Below are 14234 nucleotides of genomic sequence, written 5' to 3' on the forward strand. Positions count from 1 at the left end.
TGCCACTTTACTGCTCAAACTGTCTTGTTTGTTGTGTAAATGAAGCAGGAACAGCAAGGTGTAATAATATATTAAATCTTCATTGCTCCAACAGCAGAAACTTGTTACAAATATTACTATAACCGAGAGCTAAAATGCTTGTAAGCTATGCTCCAACTAAAAGCATTATAAAAAGCCAAGACACAACTCGTATCTCAAATTAGTCAAAAGTCAAGGTACTCGTAAGTTGAGGAATCCCTGTATTTTAGATTTTACAGCATGTAATTAGCTCTAGTATTTCAGCAAGCAGTTTAGCAGTTTTCTCTAGGGCAGACATCTTAAAGGGGAACATTATCACAATTTCAGAAGGGTTAAAACCATTAAAAATCAGTTCCCAGTGGCTTATTTTATTTTTCGATGTTTTTTCAAAATTTTACCCATCCCGCAATATCCCTAAAAAAAGCTTCAAAGTGCCTGATATTAACCATCGTTATATACACCCGTCCATTTTCCTGTGACGTCACACAGTCATGCCAATACAAACAAACATGGCGGTTAAAACAGCAAGGTATAGCGACATTAGCTCGGATTCAGACTCGGATTTCAGCGGCTTAAGCGATTCAACAGATTACGCATGTATTGAAACGGATGGTTGTAGTGTGGACACAGGTAGCGAAAACAAAATTGAAGAAGAAACTGAAGCTATTGAGCCATATCGGTTTGAACCGTATGCAAGCGAAACCGACGAAAACGACACGACAGCCAGCGACACGGGAGAAAGCGAGGACGAATTCGGCGATCGCCTTCTAACCAACGATTGGTATGTGTTTGTTTGGCATTAAAGGAAACTAACAACTATGAACTAGGTTTACAGCATATGAAATACATTTGGCAACAACATGCACTTTGAGAGTGCAGACAGCCCAGTTTTCATCAATTAATATATTCTGTAGACATACCCTCATCCGCTCTCTTTTCCTGAAAGCTGATCTGTCCAGTCCAGTTGGAAATGTATCTGCTTTGAGTGTCGCAGGATATCCACACATTCTTGCCATCTCTGTCGTAGCATAGCTTTTGTCGGTAAAGTGTGCGGAACAAACGTCCAATTTCTTGCCACTTTCGCATCTTTGGGCCACTGGTGCAACTTGAATCCGTCCCTGTTCGTGTTGTTACACCCTCCGACAACACACCAACCAAGGTACGGAAAACAGTCGAAAAAACGGAAAATAACAGAGCTGATTTGACTCTGTGTTTGTAATGTGTTTGAGAAAATGGCGGATTGCTTCCCGATTTGACGTCACGTTGTGACGTCATCGCTCCGAGAGCGAATAATAGAAAGGCGTTTAATTCGCCAAAATTCACCCATTTAGAGTTCGAAAATCGGTTAAAAAAATATGGTCTTTTTTCTGCAACATCAAGCTATATATAGACGCTTACATAGGTCTGGTGATAATGTTCCCCTTTAAAGTTAAAGTTCCACTGACTGTCACACATACACTAGGTGTGGTGAAATGACTCTCTGCATTTGACCCATGCCCTTGTTCCACCCCCTGGGAGGTGAGGGGAGCAGTGAACAGCAGCGCTCGGGAATTTTGTAACTGAAACTTTGCTTTTATGTTTTTCCCTTGTTACTTTGATTTGAGCATTTGTGCATCGCTGCAGTCTATTGTGCCTGGTCGCATTTTTTTCTTAACAATTCTTCTGGCTGTGGCATGATGGCTGATACTGCTCTCCTTACTATCATACACTCTCTTGCCAGTGTAGTAAGTTTTTTTTTGTTTTTTTTTGCCAGATGCATTTTGAAATCCGAGAACTGTTGTTATTCTTAGGATGGCCATCACACACATGCTCCATTTCTTGGTTTAGCTTGTAATAAAAGCTCAGTATGCTGACACGGAGGTGCATACCAACCATGTTGTCATTGTACTCCCTTATCACCTGGACTTTGCCTTTTTTCAATCAACAGGTGCAGACAAATGCTTTTCCAAGTGGGGTAAACGTTCAGAACTTCTCCTGGCTACCCTCACTACTGCTTCCCTCATTTCGCTTCTCAGTTGTTTGTCATCAGGCAACCAACATGGTTTTGGGGGATGTTTTTTCTGTTAGGATTGCAGTTGCTGCAGGGTTCTTGGCCACCGATTCATATGTAAGCTTAACTTATTGGTTGAAGTACACAAGACTTCCTGTTGGAACAATTTTAAAGTTAAAGTTAAAGTTAAAGTACCAATGATTGTCACACACACACTAGGTGTGGCGAAATTATTCTCTGCATTTAACCCATCACCCTTGATCACCCCCTGGGAGGTGAGGGGAGCAGTGGGCAGCAGCGGTGGCCGCGCCCGGGAATCATTTTTGGTGATTTAACCCCCAATTCCAACCCTTGATACTGAGTGCCAAGCAGGGAGGTAATGGGTCCCATTTTTATAGTCTTTGGTATGACTCGGCCGGGGTTTGAACCCACAACCTACCGATCTCAGGGCGGACACTCTAACCACTAGGCCACTGAGTAGATAAGATAAGACATTGGGTTCATCACTTCGTTGATTGTGTGTTTTTCCCCCTATTACAGATTTCAACCTGTCCTACATAGTTCTCCCAAATGTCACAAAAACCCCACCATGTGTACCATAGGACTGCTACTGCCACAATTCCTTTTGATCAGCAAATATATCCTTTTGATACACTTCAAAGTCCAGCATCTGGGGAAGCGAGGACAAATACCTTTTAAGCTTTTATGGTATGGCTTGCCTAAACCAAATTGACTGGAGTGACAACAGACAGTAAAATGGATCAGACTTTCTTGTTTTTACAAGCCTCAATCAGTGGTGCTATAGTATGTCCACAAGAGAACTCTCCAGAAAATATATTTCTTCTTTGTTTCCTCTGTTCCATTCATGTCATTTACAATCTTCAGTGAATTCTTCACTTGAACAACATGTCTTTGTCATTTGCTGGCTAAATATTGCCACTTTGCTCCTGCTGGCCTAAAACCTGGGAAGGTTTTCAGAGAGACTCTCTGCAGATGCTGCTATCTCTCATTTGTCTTTAAAGACTTTGTCGTCCATGCACTGTGAAAAGTACCTCATAGGTCTCCAGTTTCTACACATGGTAGGGTTTTTGTGACATTTGGGAGAACTATGTAGGACAGGTTGAAATCTGTAATAGGGGGAAAAACACACAATCAACGAAGTGATGAACCCAATGTCTTATCTTATCTATATGTTGATCTTCTATACATTTGCTGGTCTTGGCCCGCAGAAGATGACAGTGTTCGTGTTCATCTGTTCATTTATTATTCGACAAAATTTGTGTATTCTAGGGCAGAAATGTGATTGTAAACCACAAACTATTAGAGTAGTATCTAACCTCAGTCCAGTGCTAACGTCCCACAAATTGCACTGTTACTTTTTGTTTTCCTGGAAAATAATGTAACTCTACAGCAAACATGAGGCTAATTGACTCCTGCTAATTCTACTAGTTAGCTAGTGTCTGTTTATGTCATGCAATTCTAAATTAAGTATTTACATGATAGTTGAGGCTTTCGAATCTTATTCTACCCCCAAAACATTTGATCCAGTAATTTTGGCCAGTATCAGACCGATACCATCATTCTTAGTTTGGTCACAGAAGAATCCGAACATTCATGTGTACTGATGTGCATACAGCATTTTTTTTTTAGAGTGTTCATGGTTTCAAATGAAGATTGATGTATTTCTGTCTTTTGCCTGTGCATCAGCGTGAAACCCTGCAGGAGGTGATCCACGTGCGAGGCTGCATACATGCAGTCAACCTTTGGATGACTGACAACATTGGAATAACCATCGCCCTGTGCTGTGCCATTGGGCTGCCGCAGGTAATTTAAAACTCGAGGTACACACTGGTTTGTAGCCTTTCTCATTAGAGCATTTGTGTTTCAGTATGTTTATGAGAAATTGTTTTCTCTTTTGATATTACTGCTGCTTCTTGAAAATAAGTAGACAACAATGAAACACCTCTCACGAAGAGCTTGCATCAGACCATTGTAAGTTTCTTTAAAGGCCTACTGAAATGACATTTTTTTTATTTCAACGGGGATAGCAGATCCATTCTATGTGTCATACTTGATCATTTTGCGATATTGCCATATTTTTGCTGAAAGGATTTAGTAGAGAACATCGACGATAAAGTTCGCAACTTTTGGTCGCTGATAAAAAAAAAAGCCTTGCCTGTACCGGAAGTAGCGTGACGTCACAAGTTGAAAGTCTCCTCACATTTCCCCATTGTTTACACCAGCAGCGAGAGCGATTCGGACCGAGAAAGCGACGATTTCCCCATTAATTTGAGCGAGGATGAAAGATTTGTGGATGAAAAAAGTGAGAGTGAAGGACTAGAGTGCAGTGCAGGACATATCTTTTTTCGCTCTGACCGTAACTTAGCTACAAGGGCTCATTGGATTCCACACTCTCCTTTTTCTATTGTGGATCACGGATTTGTATTTTAAACCATCTCGGATACTATATCCTCTTGAAAATGAGAATAGAGAACGCGAAATGGACATTCACAGTGACTTTTATCTCTAGCTACGGAGCTAACGTGATAGCATCGTGCTTAACTGCAGATAGAAACAAAAGAAATAAGCCCCTGACTGGAAGGATAGACAGAATATCAACAATACTATTAAACCATGGACCTGTAACTACACGGTCAATGCTGTACCGCCTGACGAAGCCTAGCAATGCTGTTGCTAACGACGCCATTGAAGCTAACTTAGCTACGGGACCTCGATAGAGCTATGATAATAACATTTGCTCTCCACCTACGCCAGCTCTCATCTGCTCATCAACACCAGTGCTCACCTGCGTTCCAGCGATCGACGGCGCGACGCAGGAATTCACCAGATCATCGATGCGGTCGGCGGCTAGCGTCGGATAGCGCGTCTGCTATCCAAGTCAAAGTTCTCCAGGTTGTGTTGCTGTAGCCAGACGCTAATACACCGATCGCACTTACAGCTTTCTTCTTTGCAGTCTCCATTGTTCATTAAACAAATTGCATAAGATTCACCAACACAGATGTCCAGAATACTGTGGAATTTAGCGATGAAAAAAGACGATTTAAGCTGGCGACCGACCTATTCCAAAATGTCTGATTCAACTACTGACGTCACGCGCATACGTCATCATACCTAGACGTTTTCAACCGGAAGTTTCCCGGGAAATTTAAAATTGCGTATTGGCATGTGTTGCAATGTTAAGATTTCTTCATTGATATATAAACTATCAGACTGCATGGTCGGTAGTAGTGGGTTTCAGTAGGCCTTTAAAGCGGAACAAAGAGATTATAACACTATTACTACAGTCAAACCTGTCTATAGAGACCACTTAAGGGAAACCACAGAAGTGGCCACGATACGCAGGTATATATGACCATTTTGATTTTTCAGACTGTATATTTACATGTGTTTCATCTAGCATGTGTAATTAGGTAATACAAATAGCAAGCATGACAAATGTTACCGGAAAAGCGTGTTTTTAAACATTCAGGTTTTCGTCAAAATGTCACTTCCATGTTTTTTTAGTGGAATGTTGCAGCGTATAAGGACGGTAGTCGAAGGAGTGTCAAAAGTTAGTTGTTTTAATGACGTTCAGACTTTGTTTTACAAACAGCTCCTTTATTGAGTTTCCCAGAAAGTTGGTCGAGTCGTGAGAGTTACTATAAAGTGTGCAGGAATTTTCCAGCCTGGCGCTGGTTAGTTCTATCTTAACTGACTCTGCACCCAGGCTAAGAGGCTCGCTAATCGCCTGTGTAGTTCGTCAAGTGAAACTCAAACAGTAATCTATGTTTCTAGCAAGAGTGATGGCGCCTTCCGGTGAGGGTGAAACCCTGCTCACTACAAAAGTTAGCCAGCCACCTGTTAAACGAAACTAATCTGCTATATCGTTCACCATTGCCTCTCCCAGTCGGGGGACCAGAGACAATTACTTCCTATCGAGTTAACAAATCCGAGCGATGTTTTTCGTTGTAATCTCCGATTGTCTCATCCTAGTGTAATTAAAGCCAACGTGTATATTCGAGTAACTATCAAATCAAATCAAATCAACTTTATTTATAAAGCACATTTAAAATTTACCACAGGGGTAGCCAAAGTGCTGTACAATGAGCAGGTTAAAAGATAAAACGAGTACCGAGCAAACACAACACAACACAAACAGAACATGATAAAAAATAAATAATTAAAATAGAATTAATAAAAACATAAAAACATAAAAACAGGATCACAGCAGGTGTATTATGGGGCGCCATTGCAGGATGGATATCACTCAGTGTTAAAAGCCATGGAATAAAAGTATGTTTTTAAGAGAGATTTAAAAACAGGAAGAGAGGAGGCTTGTCTAACACTCAGGGGTAGGTCGTTCCAGAGCTTGGGAGCAGCAACGGCGAAAGCTCTGTCACCTCTAAGCTTCAGCCTTGTGTCAGGGACCGTCAACAGCAGCTGATCGGCTGATCTTAAGGATCGGGTGGGGCAGTAAGGCTGAAGGAGGTCGGAGAGATAGGTTGGCGCGAGGTTGTTTAGACATTTAAAAACAAATAAAAGGAGTTTAAAATGTATTCGGTAACGCACAGGGAGCCAGTGAAGGGACGCTAAAATAGGGGTGATGTGCTCACGTCTGCGGGTCTGTGTTAGCAGACGAGCAGCAGAGTTCTGTACGAGCTGCAGGCGGGCGAGGGAGGCCTGGCTAATGCCAACATACAGGGCATTACAGTAATCAAGACGAGTCGAGATAAAAGCGTGGATTAATTTCTCAAGATCATGTCTTGATAAAAGCGGTTTCACTTTCGCTATTTGGCGTAATTGATAAAAGCTTTTTTGAACGACGCTGCTGATTTGTTTTTCGAATTTAAAATCTGAGTCAAACTTTACCCCCAGGTTTGTGACAGAGTCGCTGAGATACGGGGTCAGAGTGCCGAGGTCAACGTTGGGGGAGGGAGAGCGACTTGGACCGAACAACATAACTTCTGTTTTGTCTTCATTTAGGCTCAGGAAGTTAGCTGAAAGCCAGACTTTGATGTCGTGCAGGCAGTCAATAAGACTTTGAACCGTGTTATTTTGTGCCATGGGAAAATAAATCTGGCAATCATCGGCATAAAAATGAAATGCAATACTGTACTTCCTAAAAATAGAACCAAGGGGGAGAAGGTAAAGCGCAAATAAAATTGGGGCAAGGATTGAACCCTGGGGGACCCCATGTGGTAAAGGAGCTGTGGACGACATAAAACTGTCTACTTTTACACAAAAACTCCTGTCGGTTAGGTACGACCGGAACCAGTTGAGGGCGGCGCCCTTAATGCCCACACAGTTCTCAAGACGAGTGATTAAGGTGGCGTGGTCGACGGTGTCGAACGCAGCAGACAGATCTAAAAGCACCAGGACAACATATTTACCAGAATCAGTGGACAGGAGGATATCGTTAAAAACTTTTAGAAGCGCTGACTCTGTGCTGTGGAGGGCTTTAAAACCGGACTGGAACAGCTCAGTGATACCATTATCCTCTAAGAAGGGCAGCAACTGACTGTAGACAACCTTCTCTAATATTTTGGAAATGTATGGAAGATTAGAGATAGGTCTGAAGTTAGAGAGGAGAGAGGGGTCGAGGCTGGGTTTTTTAAGTAGAGGTCGTACCACTGCATGTTTAAACTCTACTGGAACTATTCCAGAAGAGAGGCTACTATTGATAATGTTAAGGACACTTGATCCAATAGTAGCAAGTACCTCCTTAAACAGGCGAGGTGGGAGGGCATCTGCAGGAGAACCAGAGGGCTTCATACGACTAACTGTGTCACTTAAAAAAGAAAAGGACACCGGCTCAAACTGATGGAAAACAGAAGAGAAATGCAGGGGAACAGAAGGGTCATATGAAGGCTGAGATAGACTGGCTCTAGTTGACACAATTTTGTCAGTGAAAAAATGGAGACAATTTTCACAGAATTCAAAAGAAGCATCAAAACCAGCAGATTTGGGAGCATCAATGACAGTGTTAATAGTTTTAAACAGAACTCTGGGGTTGTTACAGTTAGAAGATATAATCTGAGATAGATATATATTCATTTCTGCTTTTACAGTCATCTGAAAGGAAAACAGGCTTTCTTTAAAAATGGCAAAGGACACATGCAGCCTGTCTTTTTTCCATTTTCTCTCTGCTCTTCTACATACGCGCCTGGCAGCCCGAGTGACGTCATTCAACCAGGGTTGAGGCGTGGTTTTAGCGCGGCGGCATTTGAAAGGCGCGATCGTGTCCAGTGTTTGTGAACAGATAGAGTTGAACCCAGAAACCAACTCTTCAGTATTCAGACACACAGATGCTGCAGAATTATCATCACAAAGAGTCAAAAAAATAGAGGAGAACCGAGCAGGAGACGAAGAATTAAACATGCGAGAGCGTTGGGGCGGTGCGCACAATTTAACTGGACACTGCGTGGCAATATCAAACAGGATCGGCATGTGATCAGAGAACACAGCGTCGCAAATGTCCAAATTAAAAACACACAAACCATACGAGAGCACTAAATCGAGTGTATGCCCGCGTTCATGTGTAGAACCACACACAGACTGTACAAAGTTAAATGAGTCGATTATATTCAGGAAGCTCCTGGAAAGCGGCTCATCTGGGCAGCAGGTGTGAATATTAAAATCACCCACAATAAGGACACGATCATATTTGGGCAGGATTTCAGCCAGAAATTCAGAAAAGTCAGTTATAAAGTCTTTGTGGTACTTGGGTGGTCGATAGATGACGGCACACAGGACGACATCAGAAAGACCCAGTTCAAACATGCACAGTTCGAAGCTTGAAAAGGAGGATTGTAGGCGGATCTGACGGCATTTAAAGTCATTTTTAAAAACGACTGCTAATCCTCCTCCTTTTCGACCGGACGGCCGTGGGGAATTAAAGTAGGAACACTCCGAAGGCAGAAGTTCATTAAGAGGGGCGGACTCACCGGCTCTCAGCCATGTCTCCGTCACACAGAGGAAGTCCAGTCCGCGGGAAGTGAAGAAATCCTTCAGGATAAAAGTTTTGTTTGTCAAAGATCTTGCGTTCACAAGACCGAACCTGGCGGGGGCCAGCACGTCCAAGGCCGCAATTAATCCGGGTGGGGCCCGACACACAGCCCGCAGGTGGCGGTGATCCACCCCGCGCCTCCGGGGGCGGGGACAGCAGGAGCGACGACGGCAAGCTTCTTCCTCCAAACCAACGATAGGAACCAGCCAGGAGCCGATCGGATCGAGCGAGCGTGGGTGCAGGAGGAGACCGGATACCGCACCATTCATCCTTCGGGGAGCCACGGGAAGCCGGGCCAGGAGTGCCCTAACTTTCACCAGCTGGCCGCCACGTTTACCGCGGCGCCGGAGACGCTTCCGCCGGGGGAGAGGAGCCAGGGGGCGGGAAAGGAAGGCAGGAATCCGGCCAGGTGAAAAAGCTGACTGGGACGTCGAAAAACCAACGTCGAAGTTGATCATATCAGTGGGAGAGGGGCAAAGATCCAACAGTGTTTGGCGGTCATACACAAGCAGTGAGCTGACAGAGACGAAAATAGACGCAAAAAACACAAAAACGAACAGAGCTGACAGCGAGAGACGGCAGGCCAAAGCACATACTGGCGCCATCTTGCATCGGGTCTTGTGATTAGCCTGTCGACAGTGTCTAGGCCTCTTGCGAGTCAGCTCCTTAAGGTTAACGTCAATGTCTAGTGGACAGGCCCCAGAAATACACACAAAAGGGTATGTTTGCAACATCTAAGGTTACACTGATAATCTGCTCCAGCTGGCGGACACGTCCCTCTTGCACGGACAACATTTCCATGAGAAGATTGCATTAAGTACTCAAAGCCATACTCATGTTTGGCTTTTGAGTACCGGTACTTAATGCAATACCATGAATTGATTAACGTGGACCCCGACTTAAACAAGTTGGAAAACTTATTCGGGTGTTACCATTTAGTTGTCAATTGTACGGAATATATACTGTACTGTGCAACCTACTAATAAAAGTCTCAATCAATCAATCAATCAATCTTGTGATTGCATTAAGCGGTGAAATATAAAGAGGGGATGCTTTGTGGAATTCAATAAAACAAAAACACAAATGCTAACAAAATAGCACTCTGCACAGCTGCTAACGAAAGCATTGCTGAACCGACCAACTGTTTGCAAAGAAGGTGAGTTGCATTGTGAGGCAAATAGTAGTCCAACCAGATATAGACTGATTTTTGACCCCACTTCTCATGAAGTAAAACTGCACATTTTAGTGTGACCTTTTCAGTGGCCAGCCTAAAACACACCTGTGCAATAATCATTCTGTCGAATCCGCATCTTGATATGCCACACCTGTGAAGGCAATGTAGAAGTGCTCACTTGCAGATTTAGACAGATTTGTTTACAGTATTGGACAGAAATAGCCTTTTTTGTTTGATCTTTGAGTTCTAATAATGAAAAATGGGAGCATGTGTCCATATTTTGTTCATTGTGTATTATTTAGCTCACAAACACTTGCCAAGCATAACAAACATCACAAAATGAACACGTTTGCGTCTGTTCCCGTAGCTGTTGGGCATTGTCCTGACCTGTCTCTTCTGGAACCTCCTGGTGGAAATGAGCCAGTCAGTTGACATGGTGGACTTCAAGCTGAAAAAGCTGGAGTTCAAGTACAACGAGCTGGACCTGGCTGGTGCCGGCTGCTGTATGTGCCTGCCAAGAGACGGCGGCTACTTGCCCATTCCGGTCGCCGAACCCGATCTGGACCCCATTGATGTTCACCTGCAGAAGCTGAAGAAGCAGCCGCCTCGCACTCATTCTCAGCTCCTCCATCTCCAACAGTCCAGATCGACCACCGGGCTGGACGAGGTAGATGTTGGACGTAAACTGAAAAGGGAACACTAATTAGTCTTCATGCGTCATTTGTAAAATTTGTATTTGTTTGATTTGTGTTGCACTACTTAAGGGTTAAACCTCTGCTGTCGGATTTAGGGAAGTTGCTCAGCCAAACTGATCCAAAAGACCTTGTCACTTTTTAAGAATTCCACCAACAAACGAAGAGCAGGGTTGTTCAAACTTGATTTTTATTGACTATTCTATACATGAAATTACACATGAAACACGATGGACGTTTACATCCACATTAATGAGATCAAACGTTGGACTATTGCGTGTTTGACACAATGGAACCCATTTAAGTCGGTCCCCTTCAAGTCGATAAGTCCTGGTCCGTCGTCCACTTTTACTACTAAGTGCCCACTTAAGTCGTGGTGGACCACTTTTGACCACTACATAAAATGTTGAGAGCTAAAACCAGTAGTTTACATTATACAATTTTTTGACAAACTTTTATGAGTTACTGATATTTTTTAAATAAAAATTGTCAGGTTCAAACATTGATGACATCTATTAATAAACAAGACAAGAGGCAAATAATTAAACAGAGACAGAATTCAATTTGGACTCAATTGAGGAGAGACGCTGGGACACTGTACTCTTGTACAATCTCCAGCAGGCTCTGGCGAAAGATTGTACTCCTCCTTCTTTATTTTACTTTCTCCGACCACATGACCACAGCTGCTTCCAGAGGGAAGTGGGTCGTAAACAGCGTGGCCTTTGGTTACCACAGTTCAAAAGAAAAGGTCGTAAACAAGTTCAAAAACAGGTTCGTAAAACAGTTCAAAAAGACGTTCGTAAAACAGTTGGAAAAAGGAGGTTAAAAAAGAGGTCGTCTGGAAATTGGGCAGATCCTGCCTTCTCTCCGCTTTGAAGTCCTTGGGTTAGAACAATATATTTCTGTTGATTACCATACATGAAAGAAAAACAGAAAACCCTTCAAGTTGCTTTCCCCCTTACACAGTGGAGTTTTACGAACCTTCTTCTTGGTAGGTTTCAACGACAGCTTTTGTCTTCTTGCCAGGAACTCAATGTAACACAAAGTTTTTGTGATAACTTAGAAACAATTATTCTAACAAAAATTATCAAGAAATACATTCTTTAAATAATTGACTGTGTGTGTCTCTACTTGTCATTAAGGGTTGATGGTGAGGCAAGCAGACAAAGCAGGCACACAGCATGAAAACGTGCACACAGTGACTTCCTGTTCAGTGCAAAATAAAAATGACACTTCTACCCTAGATTCTACCGCTGCAATTAACATAAAGTTGTCTTTCTTAGATTGTTAGCCACCGCAGGAAAGAGTTGGCGTGTTTCCGTAAAACTTAGAATTGTAGTCAAGAGCGCTGCAATTTTACACTGATCATGCATCCTTTGCACTAGCAAATCCATGCAGCGTAGACAATGAAATCCAACCTAAACTTAAAATAACATAATTTATTTTGTACCATTTTGCAATACAACTTGACCGGTGTCAAGAAGTGGTCACAACAAATATTATATTGATGAACACTCAAATCTCCGCTGAGATGTTTTAAAGATGAAAAGGAGGTGTTCCATCAACAATCACCTTATTTTACAAAAAGTGGTTACTGTCAGGCCAAATTAACATCAGCAAAATATTATCTAGCAAAGCAACGGCAAAAAAATAAACAAAATTGTCTCAACAGCCACTGCTCTCGCATCAACAGGCACACACTAGCTCACCCACTGTTGCCTTCACGGCCTCACAAACAGTTGGACAACTCAACTTAAAAGGGGTTCCATTGTATCACAAAAATAATCAAATATAATAATAAGAGGCTCGCTAATCGCCTGTGTAGCTCGTCAAGTGAAACCCAAACAGTAATCTATGTTCCTAGTAAGAGTGATGGCGCCTTCCGGTTAGGGTTAAACCCTGCTCACTACAAAAGTTGTTATCTTCAACAGCTTAACGTACAGTATAATAATATAATGGAAATCAAATGTCCTGCATCCTATGTCTGGAAAACCTTGAAAATAAGCATCAACTTTTGCTAATTTATTTGCTTTTTTTTTTTTTTTGTCTCATTTGTGATGTTTGGTTTTCTGGGATTTTTTTTGGCATTACAGCCCATTTAATTCAAGTTGAGCCTTTGAAATTGAGCAATGTCTCATGTGCTAAAGCTTACCTCAGGCTGTTTTCCAAATAGCCGTGTAGTCAAGAGGACATCTTGTGTACAAAAATTCACTGCAGAGTTTTTCAGTGTGTGGAAAAATAGGACTAGCCAAGTATGTCATGCGTGTGTACAGGTTGTGTTATACCTTTTTTTTTCATGAGTTTGATTTGTGCGGTCTGTGTACTTTGTAAAACTGATAGTTGTGGAATAACAAGAATGCATGTTTTGTACTGTGTATGACCATAAGCGGGTTTATGATACTTGGTTTACTTTGGAACAACGGTTCAGGTTTACAGCTTTTTTTCTTTTAACTTCATGCTTTTTTATTTTTGTCCATCTCTCAAAGGGACAACTAAAGGGAAAAAACAGGCTACAACTCTGTTTAAAAGCAGTACTTTGACAGTGTTTTTCCCAGACCACTGTTTTGAGCTTCCCTTCAGCTCCTGCCTTGTACCAACACTACTGCTCATGGTAATAAACCTGAATTTGTCTACTGATTTGTGTGACACATTGTGTTCATGTGTGTGTGTGTGTGTGTGTGTGTTAGCAGTACCGTTTTTTTCCAATAAAAAAGAAATGTAAAGAAGAGAACACATTAGGGGTGTAACGGTACACAAAAATTTCGGTTCGGTACGTACCTCGGTTTAGAGGTCACGGTTCGGTTCATTTTCGGTACAGAAAGAAAACAACAAAATATAAATTTTTTGGTTATTTACCAAATTTGTAAACAATGGCTTTATCCTTTTAACATTGGGAACACTATAATAATTCTGCCCACGTTAATCAACATTAAACTGCCTCAAGTTGTTGCTCAGATTAAATACAATGACAAAACTTTTCTTCTACATATAAAAAGTGCAACATTAAACAGTTTCAAGTCAACTCATCATGCTTAATTTAATACAGCATTTGGGAAGCCTGTAGTTGATTGTTATTATGTAAATGTTATATTTTTATCAACATGTGATAGCAGGGACCCCGCCATTCAAAACTAGGCTGCTGCATTACTAATGATTAATGTAACCATTGCTGAAAAAATGGTACAATAGCAATAGGAGAGACTATTCATCCCTGAACACCATGGAGTTCATGTAGGCTTAACCATGCAGTTACATTATTATATCAACTATCAGAGACAGAAACTTTTCATTTAACATAATGTCCTTTTTTGCTGCTTCAACACAGCTCGATCAACACAGAAAAAGGTAAAGTGA

At 42.0% G+C, this 14234-nt stretch overlaps 1 protein-coding gene across 2 annotated transcripts in view; it reads left to right on the plus strand.

Moving 5' to 3' along the window:
• The window catches only part of LOC133623067 (tetraspanin-15), a 35276-nt gene extending 21759 nt beyond the window's left edge, over window positions 1-13517 (plus strand). Inside the window, exons 7-8 of one of the 2 annotated variants that reach the window (XM_061986002.1) lie at window positions 3716-3832; window positions 10556-13517. In XM_061986002.1, the coding sequence (XP_061841986.1) occupies window positions 3716-3832; window positions 10556-10891 (453 nt within the window). In that variant the 3' untranslated portion in view covers window positions 10892-13517. The remainder of the gene's footprint in view (window positions 1-3715; window positions 3833-10555) is intronic. The other variant, XM_061986003.1, reaches the window with a different exon arrangement.
• Window positions 13518-14234: the final 717 nt, after the last annotated feature.

The sequence above is a fragment of the Nerophis lumbriciformis genome, linkage group LG12 (assembly GCF_033978685.3).
Source record: "Nerophis lumbriciformis linkage group LG12, RoL_Nlum_v2.1, whole genome shotgun sequence".
NCBI classification, from domain to species: domain Eukaryota; kingdom Metazoa; phylum Chordata; class Actinopteri; order Syngnathiformes; family Syngnathidae; genus Nerophis; species Nerophis lumbriciformis.